This window comes from Rhinolophus sinicus, chromosome 9 (assembly GCF_057876585.1).
Source record: "Rhinolophus sinicus isolate RSI-liver-muscle chromosome 9, RSI-T2T, whole genome shotgun sequence".
In the NCBI taxonomy this organism is placed as follows: Eukaryota; Metazoa; Chordata; class Mammalia; order Chiroptera; family Rhinolophidae; genus Rhinolophus; species Rhinolophus sinicus.
In genome coordinates this window covers 30431665-30451895 of record NC_142509.1, presented here as the reverse complement: position 1 = coordinate 30451895, position 20231 = coordinate 30431665, and the positions used below count along the sequence as shown (strand labels likewise).

Sequence of the window (20231 nt, the reverse complement as noted above, 5' to 3'; positions counted from 1 at the left end):
CTGTATCAAATAAGCAACATCTCCGTATGTTTAAAATGTATCTATAAATCTCAACAATGGGAAACGCCTTGCATGATCCTTCCTTGGAGTTCCTTCGCAGCCCCACCACCTGCGGCCTTCCCTGAGACCCTCCAAGTCTGCTTTTGGGAGCAACAGGCAGAAAGCCACAGTCGCTGCTCTAAATTCCTATTTTCTGCTTTCCAAGACTGCTGAGCTCACCACCCTTCAATGCCAGCTCAGGCATGGCCAGGTCCCAGGCCACCCAGAGTCCCTGGCCTGGCAGAAGCAGGTCATTTCCTCCTTTGTATCTACCTGTCTCAGCACCCCTTCCCCACTTTACTGTATGCTTCTTTCCCTGTTAACGTAGCTTACCTTTATCGCTTCAGCAAAAAGCATAGCAATTAAGATTCATAATTGGGGAAAATGCTTTGAATTAGTCAATTACCTATAACTCCAAACACTCAATATTTAATAATTCTTTTCTAAAGGTGTTTTGTCCCTTCTTTGATCTTTTCCTAAAATCGCAGTATGTATTAGATGCACTTTGCTAAGCTCTGGGCAAAAAAAACTAAGGCGAAGCCCATAATTCTAGAAACCCTCAGTCAGGGGAACCAGAAACAAACCAGGGATTGGAGAGCAGGAAGGGGTCCTGGGTTGGAAGGCTGGGGAGGACGACAGTTCAGATCCTTGGGTGATCGGGTCGTTTCGTTATGTCATTTGCAGTGCTATGAGTTTCCAAGAGTGAACACGCCTCTAACTAAGTACAAAAAACATATTCCAGGGCCAAATGAAAATGACCTTTGGATTATCGACCCAATTTGGCTATTTATGCCACCTCTCCCCTCTTTTGGCCTGGACAACTGAAATCTATACGCTCTCAGGGGGGATGTTTACGGATGAGTCAGTGTTGGAGCTGGCGAGAGGTGGAGGAAAGGACAGTGAACCCGGAGCCCAAGATGAAGTTCTTGTTTTGGTTCTGTCATTAAATCTCAGTGGGGAGTCTGGGAAGTCACTTCACCTCTTACCATTGCCTCATCTAGGAGGTACGAATACAAGCAAGCTTAATTCTCTATCATAAGACTGTAGATACTGCTTGTGAAAGCCTGGAAAATGCAAAGTGTGCTCGTCAATATTCAAGTACAAAGTAAACAGGCACAGGTTAACAACTGTTGATATAAACTGTTTTCACATCAAATCTCTGTTATATTGCTCAAGAGTTCAGATAAGCTCAAAGAGACTGATACCAGTGACAACCCACAGAAGACAGACTCAAATAGCAACTGAGTTACCAAAAAGAGTAAAACGTCCAGACGTGCACATTTCTTTCACATACAAAGTTTGATTTAGCACCCATGAATACAGAGAACCCGAAAAGTCCACTGCAAAGTGAATACATTTCTGGTGATCTAACATTTAAAAACAACTGCCAGACAGCTTACCCTCTAAGGAAACTTATTTAGGGGTACAAACTACTTTGGTAAGATTAGTGTTAAGAAGTAATAGGAGGAAGTTAAGGGAAATCACTATTACACACGGTAGAAATATACAGGAAGGCAAACATGGCCAAAAAAAAAGCTCCACTGGAAAAAAAAAGTGTTGAAAGCAAATTGTAACACTAGTGCCCTGCTCTAAGGTCAACAACGTGAACAACGAAAAAAATGGAAAAGACCTTGCTCAAGCCCGCGCTCAGTGAAGGACTGCAGGAGACAGCTGTGCGTGAATGGAACTCCTGAGCAGGGTGGTGCTAGTATTCAAGGGGCATATCTTGAGCTGAGGACCCAACGCTCTTGGCCTTGACCCAGGGAGACTTAGTGTTGTCCTAGAAACGTGGGGAGCACCCAGAGTGTGTAGCCCAGCACCCTGCACGTCCAGCGTCCATTCACGGGTCCCACTTAGGGTAGATGCGAGTTTCTTACAGCTCCTTGATAGATACGTGGGTTTCCTCCTCTTCTTCTTCTTTGCAAATTACAGGGATACTGAACACCTGCACCTGCTACATCTCCTGCAGCTGGGGCAGTAAAGGATGACTGCGTACAGCCAGTTGCTAGATGTGTCTCCATCGAGGACTCGCCCTAACACAGGGTTTCCATGACAGGAGAGGAGGAGGTCAATTTCCTGAGGCTCCCACAGGACCCGGCTGAGCAGACAAGTCATTTCATAGGAAACAAGAACGAAACCCTCCAGGATAATAACTCAGAACTTGTGGTTAAAATAGTGTTCACACATAGGTATCCAAGTATCCCAGATACCATGAGAAAAAAAGCTGAGAGCACATGGTGCCAGCTGCTAGAAGGCTGGCACCAGATTAGAGTGGAAGAGTGTCTTTGAGATTTCAGACAATTTTAGATGTCAGCATATGGTGTTCAGGGTCCACTCCTGAGGATGCTGTTAAAACAAAACCAAAAATAACGACCTTGAGAGAACATGCCCCTTTCTGAGAGGCCAAACATTTGATCTGGGTGAAGGCATGATTTAATTCATGAAACTCAAGAACACAAGACAAACAACAGTTTCCTGGAATATATTCAACTATCACGACAGGGCATTTTCCTAAACATTATCATTTTCCCATGACTCCAAAGAAGTCCAATAAATAACTTGACAGTGAAGGGCCCCGCTGAGAACTTGAGTGACCACAGGCCCTGAGCAGCTGCGATGGGGGAGGCGCCCCAAGTGCCAACCCCTCCACAAGGTCGCCCGCAGTTCTGTCTTTTTCGAACGTGACCCTCTAGTGTTTCCACGGTGCTTTACACAGCAGTCCCATCTGGTAAAGCCCGGCGGGGAGCGAAGCCACAGAGTACAACACGAGAAGTGGTCAAAGCCATGGTTTCCGCACGACGCCTCTCTCCTTCCCATGGACTAGCGACCGCGGAAGCCTGGCTTCAGGCTGCACGTGCCTCAGCCGCGAGCACGGCAAGTCTTCTGCGCCCATCACGCGGGGAAGAGCTCGGGAGGGCTGTCTCCATAGCAGTACTTTGCTATAGGGTCCCTATAGGTGTTCTCATGCTGCACGCTCTGTTGGCAAAAGGGAAGACAAGAGCGCCGTGAGAGAGAGCAGAGTCGCACACATCTCCCTTTCCGAGCCGCGAACGTCAAAGCAGGACTGCTGTCAGACACTCCCTGCAGGAGCCTGGACAAGTCCATCTCCAAATGTCACTAAAAGGCTCCAAGGCACTTTCTGGAACAAGGCGAATGACAACGCAGAATGCCAATGAAGAACATGAAAATGGACATAACATCACTGTTTTTCTGTTTCTCTTTATGCATAGTAATGAGTTTTTGAACAACCTCGCTGTGACTTGGGCAACTCAAGACAACTATTTTTTCTCAAACCATTTTACGTTAGAGTAAGATCCAATGGGTGTTTTTTTGACCTGGCCCTGTGCTGCACAGAGAAATTCAGTCGCTGTCCTAAACTCTGCAGAGATGGAGGAGGTACACTTCAGATCACTTTCATAACGTTTCATGTACCTCAAGGTTTGGCACACGAACCAAATCCCACAATACCACACAAGCCTCATTCGACTTAGCAAATGGGAAGTGTGATTTCAAAAAATCATCCCGATGGTTAATTTTTCAGTAATTTGTTTTCCATACAGGCAACTTGAGTATTTGGCTAGTCTAGAGTTCAGTAATTAGTCCAAGACCAATGCTAAACATCTACCATTGTAAGTATTAATCCAATTTCTAGACATGCAGCCAAAAGCTTCTTTCTTGGGATACTGCTCTCAAAACAAATTGGCAACTGGGAAATCTTTTACAATAAAAAGACAAAGTCAGAAAGTTTAACATCTTCACTCACAAGTGAAATAACTCCCGGGTTTTATCAGTTAAGGAAAGACAATATTTCGCCTTTTCTAGTGTTTCTCAGAATGAGAGAGAATCTGAATCAAAATGAATCATGTGTTCAGCCTTCCTCCACATTCCTTTAAAGCCCATTCAAGTGGAAAGCTCTTCCCACAAAACAAGCCCATCAGGAATTTCTTTATGCTTTCAAATGCTCATTATAATCCCTGAAACATTTATCCAATGATGCTGAATGCTCGAGGAGCAGACCAGAGACATAAAAAACGGCGTAAAATCAAAAGGTGGACACAGGAATCTGGCAAAGGGTACAAGAGTTCCAGAAAATGACAAATGAGTCAGTTATCTCGGACGAAGCCGCACAATCTTGGAGACACCATGAATAGAAGCCAGAAGTGCGCTTGTGCAATACACACGTCTGGTGGTTTCACAAAGACGGCTCGGAGCACTGCCCAACCACAAAAGCAGAGGCGAGGACACAGAGGGATGGAAAGCAAAAGACTTGCAGACGCTTTCAGCGGCAGGTGCAACGTTTAGTGCCCACAGCAAAGCATTTGATGACAGTATAATAAATATTGAGAGCCTGACAACCTACACCTTTATTCATGTATTTTTAAACATCCACCTGTCCCATCCCCTCAAATCCTAAAATAAACCACAACTCTGTCCCAGAACAAATTACTACTTACTTTCAAAGAGTGGTTGCTGGAAAGCCTTTGTCACATCTCAGCCCAAGACGGGAGAACTTCTTTCAGAAATTAGACTATTAGAATCCCAACCAGACTTAAAAATAATTTTAAGCTTCCACTTAAAGTGTAGGTATGCCAATCAGTTAGGGGAGATGCCAGTTGATTAGACCTTGATTTAATACTATAAATTTTTTACTTCCCTAACTGTATAAATCTCATGTTGACATTCTAAACATTATCATTCCACAAAACAAAGCTTCATTTGAGTCTCTTCTCCATTATCACCCACCCCCATTATCATCATCATGTCTCCACTGTCATTATTTTCAGTTTTCTTTTAGCCCCTGACTTCCACCCGCCCATCCCCCAGATAGAAATATCAGGGCTGCTGACCTGGGATGAGGTCCGGCATTTAGCCAAACACAATTCAAAGTGATCTTCCACGGCCATGAAGAGGTTCTGGAATGCCACAGCTGCCCGGTTGAGGAAGCGCTCCAGGAGAAGTTGCTATGGAAACAAAAGTTAGTACCTGTAATAAATTCCAGACTCAGCAGCACAAGGTAACCTTGGATATTTCTCCTAAACTAAGAGACTAATAATGGAGGGGGTGGGGTAGAGAAAGGGAGGCAGCCAGCTCAAAGGAGCGAGCAAGAGTGCTGGTATCTTATTCATTAGATATCTGATTAGCAATACAATGGCCCATTCTGCAAAAGGACCATTCAAGTAACTGGGAACCACTTCCTTTCCTTGCAGACAAAGGCTACTTCACAGCAGCAATTTCTGACACCTACAAAGTTCCCTTCAGAGTTCTGTCCTCACAAGAATTTCCGGGGAAGAGGCCAATGCTCATCATACAATAAAGGCAGAAAGACAAAAGCAGATGAAGAACGAGGAGCAGCTCTCCATACCTTGTTGGGCTGCAGGCAGCAGGAGACGCAGTGCTCGTAAGCGCTACAGCAGCCGTTGGACAAGCAGCCATCGCAGCAGTACTGCTTGGTGCCCGGGACGTTGACGTTACAGCAGCCATTCACCAGCAAATCCTTCCTTTCACAAACATATCCTGCAAATCAGAGACTACCCTGAGTACAGAACCCGCAGCCCTCCCAGCTCCCCAGCAGGGCTGATCTGCAAGCAGCAATGAAAGGCACCGCATGCAAAGCACAGAGAGCGAGAACCCGAGTCTGGAGTGTCCTAAGCACCAGAGAGGCAGGAATCGGACACTGTGATGAGGGCTTTGCTTTCCTCCTGCGGCCGTGAGCGGGAAACACGATGGACCCCGTATCATAAGTAGGCTCCACATCGTCTCTACCTAAAACGGCCTGTTGTTGGTCTGATGCCGTGTGTTTATTTGACTTAATCACCACGTCAAATCACACCAGTGTTTTCCTGTTCTAACCTACGCAAGCCATGCCTGAAGACGTCATTTTTTCAAACAAAAATCTGAAAATTGGAACGACCAAGGCACTCATTCCTGAAAGTGAGATGCTTCTATGTAAAAAAAAAATAATAATACTCCCACACTCTTTACAAATATCTTTTAAATGCTTGCCATTTATTTTGTAGCTTTATAAATTGATTTAGGCTGTTTGTAACTAACTATACATGCCAGGGATGCAATTACCCCTCAACATCAGGGAAAAGGAGTCCTCTAACACCCAAGGAAGAAAAATCCTATTCCCTCCACTCCTCATAAATCCCATTACCCATGTGTGTGCGAACGCGAGCACACACGCGTGCGTTCACACTCACACACTCACACACACACACAAATCAATCAATCAATCTCTCACCGCCCCCAACCCAATCATTCCACGTCCAACTTTAAGAATCTCTTTGCAAAAGATAATTTACTGTTCGGAGCTCCTAAACAGACATTTCTCTACATCCTTCTGGGAGTGGGAAAGAAAAACGGGAGAGCACCAGCGCGAGGGCAACAGTGTGCCCTAGGGAAACTCCCAGGTGCACGTGTGGCTCCACCGGGGTACGGCCAGGCCCACAGGTGCAGAGCACCTGTTCCTAGATCATTCCATTCCAAATGCCCCAGCTTCTTAACCCTCAGAGAATGAGACCTAAAGTATAAGGTTGTTTTCAGAAACTACTCTGGAAAACAAAGACGGTGCAAAAGCAGGAGGCACCAGTAAAAAAACAATGGAAGAGACTAAAAGAGCCCTCCTTACACTTGAAAACTTGAGGCTTACCTGGAAACTGGTGCTTTCTGCTGTTATTTTGAATATGCCATTCTGTCTTCCAAATTAAGAGGAAGATGCTAACGCTATCATAAACGTTTCTGGGATTCTTCCTAGCTATTCTTACTCACTTTCTTCACAGGAATTATGAACAAATGTTTAAAATCCAAATAACCCTGCATGTTTCTCGAAATTCTGCCCCAAATGATAAATACACAGTAATCTTATCACTTGTGTCGGGAAGATGTAGAATATAATGTGACCTGAACTCCACTTGTTGAAATTATCTTTCTGCCTTTTCTCACTTCCCCACTGTCAGCATCACCATCTCAGGCTTTCTTTTTGTCCCCAGTGCTAACTGCCAGTAGCCTTGAAATCACAGGTCTTTCTAGTGCCTAGTGAAAGAAAGCTCATCGAGATTTCACCTTTCGCATCATAAATCTACTCATGCAAACATCATTTCCAACAAGGAGTCCTGTAAGATCGCAACCGCAGGGTGTGTGTCACTGACTGAGAAATTAACTTCTAACCTTTGAAAAGTCTGCAGTTCTAATTGGTTGTCTTATTTAATAATGTGTTACCCTGACAATATTCACGGTGGCGTCTGCTTGCAAGAGAGCATACAGTCCTGCAAGTTTGCTTTATTTAAACTGCTCTCCTCTCCCAAACTCATCGAGTTAAAATAAAACCTGTGGCTCTTAAATTTTTTTGATTCTTGGAACATTTGATTTAAGAAGTCTGAGAGTCTCTGACTCACTTGAATTAATCAGAGGAAACGATTTCATGTTTTCTCACTGAGTGTCATACAAACAAAACAGTATATAGAAAAAAAGCACTGAACTCCACGTTCAGTCCTAGTCCCAGGTCTGCCCGCTGACTAGCTGTGTCACCTTGTGGAAGTAAGGTACTGTCGCCAAATTTTACTCTATTTAAACCAAACAAACCAAAAACATGCAGAAGATTTGCAATCGTATTTGTTTTTCAACGTAATCCTAAAAACAGAGGTTGGCACTGGCAGCAATGCTGAGTAGTCAGTGCCTTTTCTATGCAAAACTGTCCAGCTCTTCTACCCAAGGTGGGTGGTTTTCCTCTGATTCTTCTTTCAATTACAAATAATCTTATCTGGTCTGAGATCCTTTCGGAAAAACTGGTTTTTTTTTATTTGATGGGAATGCAAACTTTAAAATAATAACAACAATAATAATGCACTGTAGTTTCCATGTGAGAGATAGCACGTCTTCGCTTTGTTCAGCTTCACCAAGTACAGATGAAGATTCTAATTCAAGGTCAGCTACATCAATTTCAATAGTGTCATGTCCATAACCATTTGCTCTGAAAGTCTTTTAAACAGAGTAAAATTTAATCTTGCAAACCAACCAACCAGATTATTTGCAAACCACCGTTGAAAGAAGAATCTGTAAAACACCCAGGGAACTCTAAACAGTTTGGATAGTAGACATCGAGGGAAAGTGTTACTTGTTTGGGGCAACAGCGGCATCCCATTTATGGTTTCCGAGAGTCCTTGCCACGTTGGGCAAGTTCCTTAGCCTCGTGGTACCTGTGTCTTCACCTATAAAGTGACAATACCTTTAGAGGTATGATAGCAATACCTACACTTCATAGGAGTGTTGCAAAAATCAAATGAGATATTCAAGGAGAGCTTTAGCTCAGTGCCCAGCACATAGTAAGAGCGCAATTAATGCAGGCTAAGAATTAGTGGGAGTCTTTCTTCGGGAAGACTGAGCCCGTCATAAAGTGGTAAGAACTTTAGCAGTTGTCTAATCCAACTACCACACCGGCCCAGGAATCCCCTTTCTTCATGACTAAAAAGAAGTGAGCAGACTCTGGGAGAAAGCGCCAACACAGACAGATATTTTAACTGCAGGAGTAACATATTTTGAATGTGTTTGTAATTCTTTTGCTATTATCCAGTCAGTCAATCAGTAAACAAGTACATTTCCTAAGTGCCAACACTATGTGTGTGGGGTCTTCTTCAGGTCACCAAGGAGGAAAACTGAGCTCTTATCTTATAGAGTTCAACAAAATGAGAAGAAAAGATTAGCAAGATCTGAAAATACTGAGGCTGCGAAGAGATTGGCAGGAGTAGCCTAGGGGCTGACTCATGATAAAATCCTAAAACTGTAAGCTACAGGCACAAGGAACTTCGGTGTTAGAACTATCAAACCAAGCTTCTCTCATGTTGAGGGGAACCTCGAATGATGAGTGAGGTATGCAAGACAAAAGATGTGAGAAATGTTGAAAACAAGCAAGAAGGGAAAAGGCCTTGCATAAAATTGCTCCTAAAAACCCCTAGGAATGGTCACACTGGAGTGCATCCCCGAGTGCAGGAGAAGAAGGAAGCCAGCCGCCTTGCCTTACCTAGTTCGTCCGTGATGAGGTGCTTCCCTTGAATGGAGTTCCGGCACTGGTTGCTGGGCCGACTGCTATTGCCCAAGTTAAACTGTACTTTCCAGAGAATGGGCTGTTCACGCTCTTGAACCTGGAGGAGATTCCGATCTCTCACTGCCCTCTCCTCCTACAAAGAGACCATAAATGAGAAGGTTCAAGTATCATTTCTTGCTTTTCTACCAATTTTTCATAGAAACCACAGCAGCAGGACAGAAACAATGTAAAGGAACTTGCATCCTGGGAACCTGCAGTCCCTGGTAAAAGCAAAGGCTGAGCCCAAGTCACAAAATAAAATGCAGAACAAACCTGTAGGGAAAAGTAATAAAGTAGGGCTTTGCTTCAAAACCAGAGTACTTACACCAAGGCCCCTGGATTACATGGTGATAAAGGTGTATAAAAGTGTTAATTTTGTGAAAAAATTGTGGAGGAAAAAGGTTTTGAACTTTTTCTTTCTGATGACAAGTCATTTAAAATAGTTTTTGATATTAAAACAAATACATGGTGGAATAGAATGTAAAAGAGAAGAAACTTCAAAGAAATTTCACAATTGTCATTTCAGACAATACCCGGACGCGTCTAGAGCACAATACACTTTCATTTGCAGTTATGAGTACTTAAATGTACGGGAATCCAGAATTAGGAGGTTGATTTTGGGGGCAAGAAGCATGTCAACTTGCAAATTTCTTCTATAAAAAACACTGAGTATGTAATCCTTATAACATACCTTTCTTTACAAAAGACATCCTTGCCAGCCAGCCCTTTACCTAGACATGCAAAGTGAAGAGCTAGCTGCTCTAGAGGCAAGAGTTTGGACCTTTCCTGCTAGCCTCCAAGCTATGGGTGAGCCTTTAGAATTGCCTTTCCCGTATCTGCACTATTAAGTAAACGAAGGCGGAAGGGCCCAAGTGCCAGAAAACAAGCCAAGCATGAGACAGTCAGCCACCTTCTGAATTCTTTAACCTATTGTTGTTGTTGGAGGGGGGAATTACAAAAAACTCCCCCCAAAGACTTTTTATATACGTTAAACATTTCACCATTTTAATAGAATTCTGTGGCTTTCAACATTAAGAATCTTAGTAACCAATGTTACCTCAATAAATTTAATTTAAACATTAATTTTAAAAATGATCTGTCATGTGTCACTGAGCAAAAGGGACTAACCTTGAAAGTTTGATGGCAAAGGTTGAATACTTTAAAGTAATGGAAAGGGTCTTTATAGTTACTAAAGTTTCTTTAGGAAAGAACTGGGAAGAGTTGTTATTATTTAAAATAAACATATCCACACATAATTTGGCCCAGCAAACACATTTTTGAGGCCCATCCGATAGAAAGTACCAATGGGAAAGGATCACCTGGGTTTATTTTAAATAGCACTGCTTATGTGGTAGGAAAACTGGAAACCCAACAACAGAGAAATGATTGCATAAACACTGGTATATCTGTGGCTATTATGATAACTATGGCTATTACCAAAAAATACCCCCAAAACCTGGCTATAACTGATAATGTATTTATAGTAGTTCTTAAACCTGACTTGCACATTAGGTTATGTAGGGAACCTTTAAACAAATTCTGATTCCTGAGCGCAATTCCAGACTGAGTAAAAATCTCTGTAGATGGGACCTGGGTATCAGTATTTTTAAAAGCACCCAGATGATTTTAATATAGACAGGGTTGTAGACAACTGGATGTCCATGGTACATTAAGTGAAAAAGCAAGCTACCAAATAATGTGCACACTATCACACTGTATTATGACAATTACAATGACATACACATACAGGTTTGTAAGTGGTGAGATAATGGCACAGAAAGCTGTATTACAGACTACTAACACGGAAGCGCCGGAAGCGATTATTAACAGCTTTTTTAAAAAATCATATTTGGAATATTTTCATTTTTAATTTAAAATAAAATGATAAAAACATTGTTAAAAACATGATTACAATTATGTAACAATAGGAAACACTAAGTCAGGGACCTATGGGAACTCTGTACTCTCCTTGAAACTTTTCTGTAAATCTATAATTATTCCAAAATTAAAAATCAAAAAATTGATTACCAACGTTAGAGACAAAAATTGCCCACAATCCCATCACTTAAGTGAAGCTGTACCAATTTTTGCCTATTAACTTCTAGCCTTGGACCCTGGCATTTACACTTACAAGTGAGGATGCTTTGCATTCAGCACTTCTTGACAATAATTGGATGATAAACCATTCAAGTACCTACATCATCTTGAGAATCACATTTTCAGAGCCATATAATAATCCATCATGCTGGTGTGCCATAAATTAGTAAACATACCCTCTACAGATCAACATTTAGCCCGTCCCAGGTTTGTTTGATTTTTAATCATAGATAGCACTGCAATAAAAATATAGAATTTGTTTATTCTCTTGAATAATTTGTTGCAGTAATTATTAAAGTAGTCAGTGCTAAACAGTGCCAAATAACTTCCCAAAGTTACACGTCCCATTTGTAATATTACCAGCATTTATATAACAGTGCTTACAATTTTACAACCACCACACCAGGACTGGATTTTGTTCTTTAATTACTAGTGCAAAGCAGTCCTTCAAGGTGGCTTTCATTTCTGTTCTGCTCCTTTTTTGTTTCTTTTAAAGGAAAGAACTGGCAGGAATAGGATGGGTTACACAAAAACAACATCTGTATTCCTCGGTTGGTGCAAGAAGAGCTAAGTGCAAAAGCCTTGGGAACATGGGGCAATCACTTTGGTGCATACTGCTTAACTACCTGCAAATTCATACTCCTCTGCTCTGCTGGGACCTATCAGTTACCTGCGTAATCAAGCCATGTGCAAACTAAACCAATCATCAAATGCTACCCTAGGTAAATTAATGGCCATAAAGACTGTTAAGAGACTGGTCAAAGTGCAGTAAACTGAATCTCACAACAAGGTTAAAAGTGCTCTTAACATTACTCTGAACTATCTTGTTATTCTTCCTGGGGGAAAAAACCAAGAGTTCATGGGCAAGTGTATCCCAGAAGGACCTCTTCCACATAATCACATTCCTGGTAAACAGGAAGGCAATTCTCCCAGCACCAGGACTTGTTTTCAGACATGAATACTCAAGACTTTGCCAAAAGGACTGAATAAGTGTTGTACAATCAAAAGAAACTGTACAGGAGACTGTGTAAGTGGCAAATGTAACGAATTAGCACATGTTCACTTGTGTGCAGAGGGTGTGGTGGAAGGGGCACTGACAGGAGTCCTTCATTGCATGGGTGGTTTCAGACCTTTCCCAGGGTTCCACTTACCCTATTAAGTTGTCTCAATTTTAAGAATCTTCCTATATATGTACATATATATTTTTTTCATTCAAGATTCATTCATTCAAAGATATCAAGATCTTACAAGGCATCAAGGAAAGAGAGACAAAGGTAGTCAGGGTCTCTATTCTCCAAGAACCTCCAGAGCAGTCGATAAAGCGGTACCAGCAATCAGTGCAGTCCTTTACTGCACATGTCCACCCAGGTTACGCTGGGGTCCAAAGAAAGGAGCAGGAACAAAAGGAGCTCAAACAAACATGAGAACTTGCTTCATAAATTGTAAGGAGCTACAGAAATGTTTTATTACTAATGTATGTTAACCTCTGATTTTAAAAGGTATGTTAATAACTGTCCTATTTTTCAGGGGTTATCATAAGGACCAAATGAAATAAATGTCCCATTTAAGGAGTAAAGCACTTAAACAGAAGGCATTGTCATTAAAAGATTTGCTTATGGTTCTCCAAAAAAGAAGAAAAAAACAACAGGAAAAAAAGGGATAAAGGCCAGAGGGCATCCAACACGTCTAACATTGGGGGAATGGCTAAATGCAACCTGATCATGGAAAATTTTAGTTATAAAAATTTTACTTATAAAAATCTCTCAAAGATGGGGTAAATGTATATATAGATATAGATAAACAAATAGATACAGATATAGATATATAGAGATACACACACAAACACACACACACATATATATATAAATAAAGTGAAGAAATACTATGCCCCAATTATATTTTTAAAACATGAAAAATGAAGGAAGAAAACATGCCCAAATATCATCAGTGAATCCCTCTGGTTGGTGAGATTATGGGTAATTGTTTTCCTCCTCTACTGTGTGTAGTACTTTACAAACTTTCTGAAAAATATATGTACCTTGGTGATCAGTGAAAAACAAAAAAACAGATTAGCAACTTTCTCTTATGATTTATTCCACTTTAAACAGTATCTAACTTGGCACCAATTTACGTACTTCATTACTTTAAAGCTGAAGACGTTAATATATTTTCAAGGGGTTATGCAAATAGCCACGAGGTGGTCAGGAACTGCACACCTGAACATTTATTCACCTCTAAGGACTCTTCTGACTCCCAGACTGGGATTTCTGTAATCTCAGCTCATATGCCCCAGGGTTAGGCCCACCTGGCTGCTCTATCACGCCATCTTGTTTTGTTTTCTTCAAATATTCTAAATCATTAAATGAAGTAACTTTGCTTATTTGCCACTTCTGCCCCTTACCCTCCAGCAGAGTATAGGTGCTTGGAGAGGAAGGCCTCCTCTGCTTTGCCCCCCCATCTCCATCACCTAGCAGGCTGTGCCTACCACACAACTGGTGTTCACTAAACATTTATTAAAGAAATGTGCCCAAGTCACTTGGCACCTCTCACCGTTCCCAATCCTCTCCGCCAATGGCATCCCCACCACTGTCACTAATTTCTCCTGCACTCCCATCTCTACAATTCCGACTATCCCCCAAAGCATTAATTAACATGAAAACCAAAAAAGCGGGGGAATTCAAAGCAGTAGAGGATAATCAACTATTCTCTAAGCAAAAATCCCAGCATCTGCTCCATGCGTTCTTGGCAGTGAAGCAGAGCTCGGGGTCACAGGGAGCGCGGAAGTTTTCCGCAGCCTCAAATAACCCGAATCCCCACCCCCACCCCCACGCACCACACATTCTACAGATGCAGAACCCGAGGACAGGCAACATGGAGCAAACTCGCCTCAAGTCACCTGGCTCTTGAGTAGATGACCAAAGCAGCAAAGCCCAAGGAGCTCACTCAAATGCCCGCGGGACAGCATCAGCCAGAATGCATTCCAAGTTTTTGGTCCCAAGGAACTTTTATACTCTTAAAAATTATTGAGGACCCCAAAATGTGGGTTTATGAGAAGTATGGCTTTTGACATTTATCATATTGGAAATTAAGACATAAATTCTTAAAGTATTTGTTTTTGACAAATTATTCATTTAACAACAACAATGAACCTATTCAACAGTTTGTAAGTATGTGTGTGAAAATATTTTTCAAAACAAAAAAAAAAGAAATTTAATGAGAAGAGGAAACGTTTTCCCATTTTGCAAATCTTTTAAATGTCTGGCTTCATGGAAGACAGCTGGATTCTCTTATCTCCCTCTGCAGTAGGTTGTTCGGGTTGAAGCACACGAAGAAAATCTACCTGACACAGATGTGTAGTTGGAAATGGGAATATTTTAAGGGTTTTTCCAGATAATTATGGATAATCTTCTTTGATACTACATCAAACTTAACAATTATAGCCTCTGAAAAGTTCACTGCAAATGGTATAACTACTTCAGAAAATAGTCTGGCAGTTCCTCAAAAAGTGAAAAAGAGTCACCATATGACCCATCAATTCCACTCCTAGGGCCAAACTCAAGAGAACTGAAAGCGTATTTCCAAACAAAACTTTGTACACCAATGTTCATGGTAGGTAGCATTCTTCATAATAGTCAAAAGGTGGAAACAACCCAGGTGTCTGTCCATCGACTGATGAATGGGAAAGCCAAATGTGGTAGATGCATACAATGGAATATTATTTGGACATAAAAATGAAGTACTAACACATACTATAACATGGATGGACCTTGAAAATATTGGTCTCGAACTAACAGAAGCCAGACACAGAAGACCACATATTGTAAAGTTCCACTCATATGAAATGTCCAAAATGGGCAAATCGACAGAGACAGAAGGTTGACTAGTGGTCGCTGACTGGCAAGGATAAGGAAGTTATAGCTAAAGTGTTTCTTAGTGTTTCTTAGGCCGTGGGGGAATTAGACCTGGAGAAATGTACAAAACAAAACTTTTGCCAACAGTTTTTGGGAAATCACAATCATCACCTCCCACCCTCGAAAAAATACACCTCAATTAGGGTCATAAATCACAGGTTTTTAAAAAAGACACACAGTAATAAAAAAAAATGAACAAGGTGCACTGAACACTGAAAAGGTGGTTGTAGAGAAGGTCACAGAGAAGACAGCGTCTGATTCAAGACATGAAAAATTAGGAGCGTGCCAGACTAAGAAAGGAAAAGATCATCCCAATGAAAAGACTCACGCATTTGTTCCAATATTTGAGTACCCATGAAGTGCCTGGCAGACTTCTAGGGGCTGGGATCCTATAAACAACACAATCTTCTGTTCTCAAGAAAACTACATTCTAGAAGGGAGAGTGAGAGGAGACAGATAAACAAGTAAATGAACAAGAAACTTTCAGTTCCTACCACAAAGAAATAAAGCAGGTCTCTGGGCAAAGCACTGAAATAATATAGATTGTGTCACCCAGTCTGGCCTGAGGCAGTAACAGCCAGCCTGACCTGAAGTGACATAAAAGATTCACCATAATCGTGGAACAGAGTCTGGGGTGTAACCCAGTGCAGTAAGAACCCAAAAAAGAATTATACACCTGGGAGCGGTGACGGACTTTTTAAAGAGCATCGCCCTACTGTGGGGTAGAGAATTGCCTGCAGGACAAAGAAGAAAGCATAGACCTATTGACCTATTGGTGGGTACTGCAGCGGTCCAGGCAGGAGATGAAGACAGCTGGGCTGAGGGTGGCAGCAGTGACGATGAGGAGACAGGAACAGATCCAGGATACACTGTGGAGGCAGCAGATAGAGCATTTGGGGTTTTCTGGACTGGTCTAGGCTGGAGTTATGAATTGGGATCCCAAGACCATACAGCTGGTATTTAAACCACGATGCCAGAGAACACCTGAATCAGGCTGGGAGGACGTGGATGTCTGAGTCCTGGCGCACTTACAACATTCACAAGTCCGCCAGACAGAGAAGGGACAAGTGCCCATGAGCAGTCGCCTGTGCGGTGGCAGAAAACACAAGTCCTGGAAGCACGGAGTTCACATGAACGTCAGCCACCCACCCGGTTAATAAAAGAAGCTTCCAACACTCAGCCTTCGCTGTCTTCCCTTTTCACAGCTGCCCTGCCAACCACTAAAACTGGGGTGACCGTGTAGTTTATTTTCTATTCAGTGATGTCGTTTCTGTACAAATCTGACCCTAGAGAGTGAAAAGGGGAGCCTTCAATAGCTACACAGGACAACAGCATACACCTGGGTTGTCCAAGGTACACCCTCTGGATGGTCTTCCTTCTAAAACCTCAAACGCTCAAGCGGGACGGTTCTACTGCGTTGGGGAACGTTTCCCACCAAACCACCCTGTCTTTTCTCTCGAGTTCTCACATAAAAGAAAAACTAAGGGGGTGAAAAGAAAATTCCAGCCACCCGAGTTACGCACAGAAAGGGCACTTCGTGGGTCCTGTGGAGTCTCTCGGGGGGACCACTGAGCCCCCGAATTAAGCCCAGGCCAGACGTTGGCCTCGCAGCGCGGTTGTTGACGGGCCCACCCACCTCGGCCTCTCGAGTCCCGCTTTCCCTGCTCTTACAAGGACGCCCCCTCCCAAGACGGCAGCGAGCATGAGTGAGAAACACACGCCCCCTTAGCACGGGACCTGGCGGGCAGAAAGCAGGTAGGGGCCGCAGGGTAATAACCACCGCAGAGCAAGGGCCCACAGCCCTAGGTTCCACCCCAGCTCGGCCCCAGGCCCACGAGCGTCTTCTTCCCCAGGAACCAACGAAACGGGCAGGTCCCTCCGCCCGTCCTCAGTCCCAGGACACGAATGCCCACATCTCCGGACACACGGGCAGCGCGGCTGCAGAGGCAACTCCTCCACCGCGGGGGGGAAGCCGGGAGGCCGGGAGAGGTGCCCGACGCGCCCGGAGCAAACGCGGGAGGGCGGGCGGCCACTGACCTGCTTCAAGGTGCTGGTGAGGAAGTAGACGAGCGAGAGCCCGAAGACCAGGGCGAGCACCCACCTCTTCCGCAGAAGCCGGCGCCACACCATGGCCGCCAGGTTCACCATGCCGGCGCGGACGCGGGGCGCGGCGGCCGGGGCGCGGAGCGGGACGGGTCCGGGGTCCGGGCGGCATGGCCCCTACACAGCCGGCAGCCCCATCTCTCGCGCCGGGCGCCGGCCCCGCGGCCCTCAGCCGAGCCAGCTACCAAACGCCAACCCACGCCGCCCCAGGTGACTACGCTCTACGTCCCGCCTCCACCCCCTTACGTCACCAGCCGACCTCGCTCGGCTTCATTACCATTGGTCCCTGCGAAGAGGCGGATTCCTATTGGCTGAAGCCCGGGAAAGGGGCGGGCAGTCATGTGCGTGCGGTGGGAGTAGCTCTGTCCTGATCTTAGCAATGATCGGGTCAGTGGGAGAAAGAATCCCAGCAGAGACCGGAAGCACTCGGTAGTCACGTGCTCCCCGGGCTGCGCGAGCGATTGGCTTGGATGGACGTGAATGATGCTGCTGTGATTGCTGAATTGTCCGGGCAAGTAAAAAGAACGCTATTTTTACCCCCCGGGATGGTCTGTTTAGTCTCCTACCCTTGCAGTCTCTAGGGTGTTTTGCGCTGAACGTTGGCTGCAGGAATTAAAAACGCTGGCGGCGTTTTATCCAAAGTGCACTTGTCTCCTTCCAATGCAAATGATGCAGGAGATGCTCCTTTGCATGCGTTTCGGTGCAGTCATGTAACGGCCCCGGGGCTCAACTTAAAACAAAGCATGCATTTTTCATAGGGATGTAGCACGATGCATGAAGCACAGGGTTAAAAGGGGTTGCAGTCAGGCATTAAGATGCATCCCAGGTGCAGAAATTTATTCTAGAATTTAATATTGGAATAATTATTTACGGCCTGTTTCCAACAGAATATCTGGAGACCTTTTGAAAGCCAACCTCTGAAAGTAGAATCTTGGGCGTTTAAGACGTTGTGTCAAATTTGTGGATGGAAGCTTTGGGAGACTTTCATTTTCCCCAAGTATTTTCAGGTGATGGGGGATCGTTGGGAGAAAGACATTAAGCTGACATTCTTGAGGAATGTTTACATAATGAGCTTTCCTTCATATATAAAGATGGTGCTACTGACCCATTTCTTAGCTCATTTTACAAAAGAAAAAGGAGGCTTAGCTAGTGGGTTTTCTCCTTAATCAGTGGCCCTAGTAACACCAATGCTGACCCCTGAAGAAGGCTGGTCAGGATTAGGAAGTCACTCAATGGTCAATTACGGTGCCTTGAACTAAAAGAATCAGATAGCATATTTTGTCCCCATACAAAAAGACATTCAAGACTAAACCTATTCATGGAAAGTCTACAACCTTTATTTCTTCTTTAGGGTGAAAGGGCTGGGAGGGAGTGAGGGGTGTAGAAAAAGGTAACTGAGAGACCCATAGATGTAGTACTCATTGAGTAAATACTTGTTGAGTGCTGCTGTGTGCCAGTCAGTGTTCTAGATGCTGACGTACAGGGGCAAACCTGTCAGACAGGCTCCCTGCTTTTGTGGCACTTATCTTTTAGTGGGGGATGCATCATAAATAAGCAAACATGTAAATCAGTACGTGCTATGATGAAGGTAAAACACGGCAATGTTATGGTGGGTCAGGAGGGTGTCATGCAGGGCGGCCTGCGGGGTCTCTGCTCCTGCTCCCCACACAAGAACGCAGGACATGGTGAGGCCAAAAAGGAACACCCACGGAGCCATGGATAGGGGAGTCATACCACTATAGTCTTGCTGGTGGCTGGGTTGGAGACACAGGAAGCAGGAGCCACACAATCTGCAACCTGCTGTCCACTGCTAACTGTAATCCACCATGCTAACTGCAATCCGCCTTGCTAGCACAGCCACCATCTTCTTGCTAGCCCCCATTTTCTGCTAACGTAGCCACAGCAATTATATTAGTGGCCAATGGCTCACTGGTTACAGCTGACGGTCAACTAACCACAGCCGATGGCCATCCAGTCACAGTTGATGGCCATTTACTACCTGAGCCAGCACCTTTCCACATGAGGCCGAGAGCCTGGAAACTGTACTCCTGGCTCTGTCCCCACAGAGGGTGAGAAGAGATCTCTGGGAGGAGGTGACATTTGACCTGAAGGAGCTAGCCAGAAGGACAAGCATTCCAGAGGGAAGGAACAGCAAGTTCAAAGGCCCTGAGGTAGGCACAGCTGGCGTGTTTAAGGAACAGAAAGGTAGTGTGGCTGGAGGGGAATGCTTAAAGGGAGAGTGGAGGAAAATGAGGTGGGAAACAGGTGAGTTACATCAGATAGAACCTGTAGGCAGTGAACGGAGATTGGATTTTATTCCGATGGCAATGGAAAGCCACTGTGGTTCTAAAACATATGTTCTGTATTTCTCAATAGCGACTCATCAATTCCGTGTTTCCCAGAAAATAAGACCTAACCAGAAAATAAGCGCTAGCATGATTTTTCAGGATGACATCCCCTGAACATAAGCCCTAATGCATATTTTGGAGCACACCTTAATATAAGACCCGGTCTTATTTTGGGGGAAACACGGTAGTTTGACATTAGGACAAAATACATTGAGATCATGACCATCCTCAGGAGTCCTAAAAAGAGATCACTGAGAGGCTAACCAGACAGAATCATATGCTCACAGCTACCCATGATGCCCCAAGACTTATTCACTTATTCTCAGGTTCACGGTATCTCATGGACTGTTCATGTGAGTCTTCTGTTCCATCCAGGGTTTGGAGTCTCTCGTGAACTCTCCTGACCCGTGCATCCCTCTGCAGAGGAAGAGCAGGGGGAAGCAGCTTTTTCTGGAATCCAGTGGTCACATATCCATCAGGAGCCCTGAATGCCCACCTCCGGTGTCGTCAACATGGAGTTCTGAAGTCCATGTGGCTCCTCACAGTGAACAAGGTGAACGTGTCTCCATGAGAATTCACATCTTCATTACCACTTTATTCATTGTGGGGGCTGGAAAGAAGCTTTGGGTTTGGCCACTCCGCCCCCTCCCA

The 20231-nt window shown here is 44.0% G+C and overlaps 2 protein-coding genes across 7 annotated transcripts in view; one reads left to right on the top strand and one right to left on the bottom strand.

Annotated features, from left to right (window-relative positions):
* Positions 1–1169: 1169 nt before the first annotated feature.
* On the bottom strand, positions 1170–17460 carry SPRING1 (SREBF pathway regulator in golgi 1). 3 transcript variants are annotated; one of them, XM_019734106.3, is made up of 5 exons: positions 17167–17460; positions 9059–9215; positions 5402–5553; positions 4887–5000; positions 1170–3015 (listed from the first exon to the last, which is right to left on the bottom strand). In XM_019734106.3, exons 1-5 carry the CDS (start codon positions 17275–17277, stop codon positions 2932–2934), a joined length of 618 nt encoding a protein of 205 aa, XP_019589665.2. In that variant the 5' UTR covers positions 17278–17460; the 3' UTR covers positions 1170–2931. The 3 variants fall into 3 exon arrangements, with proteins under 3 accessions (XP_019589665.2, XP_019589664.2, XP_074177374.1); XM_019734105.3 differs by having other exon boundaries at positions 17231–17456; XM_074321273.2 differs by lacking the exon at positions 9059–9215 and having other exon boundaries at positions 2798–3015; positions 17167–17457.
* Positions 17461–17585: 125 nt separating this feature from the next.
* RNFT2 (ring finger protein, transmembrane 2) overlaps positions 17586–20231 on the top strand; it is a 67901-nt gene continuing 65255 nt past the window's right edge. For 3 of the 4 annotated variants that reach the window (XM_019734103.3, XM_019734102.3, XM_019734101.3), the window contains exons 1-2: positions 17586–17743; positions 19956–20133. In XM_019734103.3, the coding sequence (XP_019589662.3) occupies positions 20110–20133 (24 nt within the window). In that variant the 5' untranslated portion in view covers positions 17586–17743; positions 19956–20109. Of the gene's footprint in view, positions 17744–19298; positions 19404–19955; positions 20134–20231 lie in introns of all 4 variants that reach the window. The other variant, XM_074321099.2, reaches the window with a different exon arrangement.